This window comes from Saccostrea cucullata, unplaced genomic scaffold (genome assembly GCF_032062105.1).
Source record: "Saccostrea cucullata isolate Sc308-1 unplaced genomic scaffold, CSIRO_AGI_Scuc_v1 ctg714, whole genome shotgun sequence".
Lineage (NCBI taxonomy): Eukaryota > Metazoa > Mollusca > Bivalvia > Ostreida > Ostreidae > Saccostrea > Saccostrea cuccullata.
Window position 1 is genome coordinate 276045 of NW_026926696.1, and position 3941 is coordinate 279985.

Here is a 3941-nt window from a genome sequence, read left to right on the forward strand (position 1 = left end):
GAAGGTGATAGAGAAAGAAGAGAAAGAGAGAGGAAAGCATAGGAAAGAAGAGAGAGAAAAGAAACGTATAAAAAACACATTTTCAGTTCAAAAATGGTTGGTTAAGTCCCTAAAGCCTTTCACATAATGTTCTGCGTTGTAATTTTTGTGGTCAAACGATACCGGAACAGTCTCTACGAATACTAGCACAGAGAGTTCTGAACGTGGCAAATAGATATCCGAAATAGTTTCTGTTCATTTCTCACTTTCTTCTATCTTTTCATCGATATCGTCTAGGATCTCAAATCTAACCCTCTGTTTATTGTTCGTTAATTCACCATAGACACTGCCGTTGAAATACCATGCGTTACTAATCCTGCGATGTTTTTTCAGGCGTTCGATTAGTATAGCATTCTGCCTGGTAACGTCGTCTGAAAGCCAGAGTTCTCCGTTCGTCTTGGTCTTAATGACAGATCTTTTACACATTGCTGCACTCTTCGCGCCGTTGTTTTTCAGTTTAACTAGAATCGGTTTAGGTGTATTAGGCTTACCCGGGATTCTATGGATTGCAATGACATCGCTTTCTAGGATCCGCACCCCACATTCTCTTTGAATCACCTGATTGACAACTTCCATTACATTTTCCCCCTGTGTCTGAGGAACACCATTGAGCTTGAAGGAGTTTTTCCTAGAATACTGTTCGTTGCGATTTGCAGTAACATAGGCCTCACGGGCAAAATAATTTGTGTCTTCCGATTCTAATTCCAGCTGTGCTATCCTTTGATTCAATTTTTCGATCGTATCATTTTGTTTATCGATAACCTTCTGCATTGTCTCTTTGTTTAATTTATGGTATCAATATGTACATCACGCAGATGCGGCCATCTTTGTAGGTCCTCGGACGTAACAATGTCTTTCTTAGATATGGGCAGATCCGGTTGAGTGTACATAGGAGGTAAGTCAATTGTGTGATCACCATTTAAATCACTCACTTCAAGACCAGATAGAATGCAACAATTCTCTGTCCTCTGCTGTCCTATGGTTGTTAAGTTAAGCACAGTTTTTTTGCCTTCAAGGTGAAGTGATCTTGCGATTTCCTCTGAACAAAATGTCGTCGTACTCCCAGAATCCAAGAAAGCATAAGTTGTAATAAATTTGTCACTGTTTCTTGATTTCAGACGTACTAGTATGACAGGAAGCGCTTGCCTCACTGAGTCCCCAGCCCCCATATGCGCTGTTGAAGAAACGGCTGCAGATGAGCTGTTGTTGTTTTGATCAGTAGTCACTGGGTTTTCCTTGCCTTGTCGAGGATTCACATGAAGTATAGATGGGTGACACTTCTTACAGTGAACGCAGTATAACTTGTGTTGACAGGCTCCTTTAAGATGTCCTGATCTCAAACACGAGAAACACAGTCCCTTGGACTTCAACACTTCATATCTGTCCTTTAGGCGTATCTTCATAATGTTCCGGCACTCTTCCAATGAATGTGATGTGCCTTGACAATAAGCACATGGTTTCACAGATCTAGATGATTTTGGTCTATGTTGTTCAGATGCATAATTGTTTGTAGATAGATGAGACTCCACGGTCTTAGTTGCAAAGTTCCCTTTCTGTTTTGAGAATGTGGCTGGTTTAACATTTTGTCCGTGGGTTGAAGACGTTGTGATATTCATCACTTCTCTTCCATAGATAGGGTCGTTGGCCTTTTTAGCTTTAAGTTCTCAAACTTCACAACTTCTCTTCTGTCTTTGAGCTCGTACACAACATTTCGCCACTTTTCTTGTAAGTAGAACGGAAGTTTCTTTACAATAAGTTTCATGTTCTCTGGATACTCTAAGGCTCTAGCGCTGGCTACGTTATTGACAGCATGCTGACACTCGGTAAGGAATACTGCATAGTCATCAAGTCCCCTTGCATTGTCTTGTTTTATTTAGGACCAATTCAATGCTTTTTTCACATAAGCTTGCGCAACAATGTCTGGATCACCATATCGATCTTTGAATTCATCCATCACTGCCTTATATCCGCCTTCAGCATTTAAGTGTGAATATCCAGTCACTATTCTGTTAGCCTCACCACTGGTAAATTGCAGAAGAAAGTTCAAACGTTCTTCATATGAGCTGGTATTAGCACACACCCTTGTATTAAACTGTCTAATGAATCTCTGGTAGTCCTTTGGATTCCCTTCAAACTTCTGTATTTCTGATTTTGGCTTATTTAGTTCTTGTGCCACAATAAGTAGGCCTTCATATTCACGATTATGACTGTGCGCATGTCCTGAATTGTACAAGTCACCGAATGTTGGTAACGCAGGTACATAAGGCGTACTATGTTGTGTCGACATAGGAATGTAAGGAATACTATATGGCGTACATGTAGTCACACTAACAGGCACATGTGATGAAGTACCTGGAGTCACGAATGGTGTATTCCAGTTCTGCTGACTTACAGTCCTTGGCACGGATGTAAACAAAGGCGCATGTGGATTCAAGGTGGACTGTGTGGTAGACACAGTTACATGCAAATGCGGTAACTGCTGTGCAGTTGTTTTCGGTACAGGTGAAAACAAAGGTACGTCATGGTGATGCAATTCTGCCTGGATATCACTCAAAGCTTCGGTAAGCTGTTGGTCCCTCAAATTCACTCCTTTCAAGTTCTTCAATAATTTTAGTTCGAGCGTCACTGATCTTTAGTGCTGTTTGTATATGAAGTTCTTCTTCTTTCATTTTTAACTGTAGTTTGGCCTCCTCTATCTGTTTCGTTTCTTTAAGCGCAGCTGCTTTTGCCAATAGTTCTGCTTTATGTTGTTTTTCCTCAAGCTTGGCCACTGAATAGTTACTTGACTTCGAAACAATAGATCGTTTATCAAATGAAACACCTTTCGACTGTCTTGAAAACCATTTCTCGACTGACGATTTCACATCCATTAGTTGTTTATTTCTTCCGGTGAATATTTCTTCATCTACCGCCTGCTCGCTCGGAGAGATCAATGCTTTAACTTCTTCCTGGAACTCTAGAAAGTCATTGTAATTGTCTAACCATTTACTGTAAGCAGTTTTGATGGTGTCTTTATCATCTGACGACTCCAAAATTCCTTTTAAATTATCACTAAGTGCTAACAGTACCTTGTAACATTTCTCTCTGTTGTTGAGCTTAGTCTCTAAAGTAAATTCAGCACCTTTTTTCAGTCATCTTTTTCTTTCTTTCACTCCTTCTGGGCTGACCCTCCTGTGACTCACCCTCCTCTCCTTCCTTCATCTCATCTTCTAATTGTAAATATTTTGTACTGACTCCGGACAGGAAATTAAAGAAACAACGTCGTAAATGCGTCCAATGATTTTATTTATGAGGATGATGAGATATGACGATGACAATGACATGGAAATATGACTTGAAGTTGAAGTTGACATGGAAATGACGTGAATGACGTTGAAATGACATTGACTATTACACTGACGATTTACTACAAACAATGCAAAGAAAAAATACTATAAATACAAGATATTTCAAGCAAGTTACACACGATAACACATCCTAGCAAATAATCACGATGTATTACATGTTCTAGAAAATACTTCGATACACAAAACTGTTGTCAAATTGTAAACAAAGAGACATAACTCTTCTTGACACAAATCATGGTTACAGACTACTAATTTTACCCCTATTTCATTGACCACTCAAGTAGTTCCAGTTTAAAAATAGAGGTTTTTTCTTAAAAATTCTTTGGGGTGTTTATGGGGTGGACTGATGTTATTTTTGGGTATAGATGGAAAGGAGAGGGTTTGAAAAAAAATATAAAATTGTTAATATGTGAAATTTTGCACTTGCGCGCGTAGTAGGAAGGGTGTAAAGAGGCCCATATTTACCCTTTCCCCGAAGAGAAAGTGAAAAAAGCAGGGTAGGGGTTATTTGCGATGCCTTAGCAGGAACTGCATGCGATGAATTTTCCTGAGAGT

General features: G+C 39.5%; 2 protein-coding genes across 2 annotated transcripts; both read right to left on the reverse strand.

The window, feature by feature from the left end:
• Positions 1-821: 821 nt before the first annotated feature.
• On the reverse strand, positions 822-1655 carry LOC134272454 (uncharacterized). The gene has a single exon (XM_062754684.1). It carries the CDS (start codon positions 1653-1655, stop codon positions 822-824), a length of 834 nt encoding a protein of 277 aa, XP_062610668.1.
• On the reverse strand, positions 1655-2326 carry LOC134272455 (uncharacterized). Its single transcript, XM_062754685.1, has 2 exons — positions 1969-2326; positions 1655-1872 (listed from the first exon to the last, which is right to left on the reverse strand). Exons 1-2 carry the CDS (start codon positions 2324-2326, stop codon positions 1655-1657), a joined length of 576 nt encoding a protein of 191 aa, XP_062610669.1.
• Between the last annotated feature and the right edge of the window lie 1615 nt (positions 2327-3941).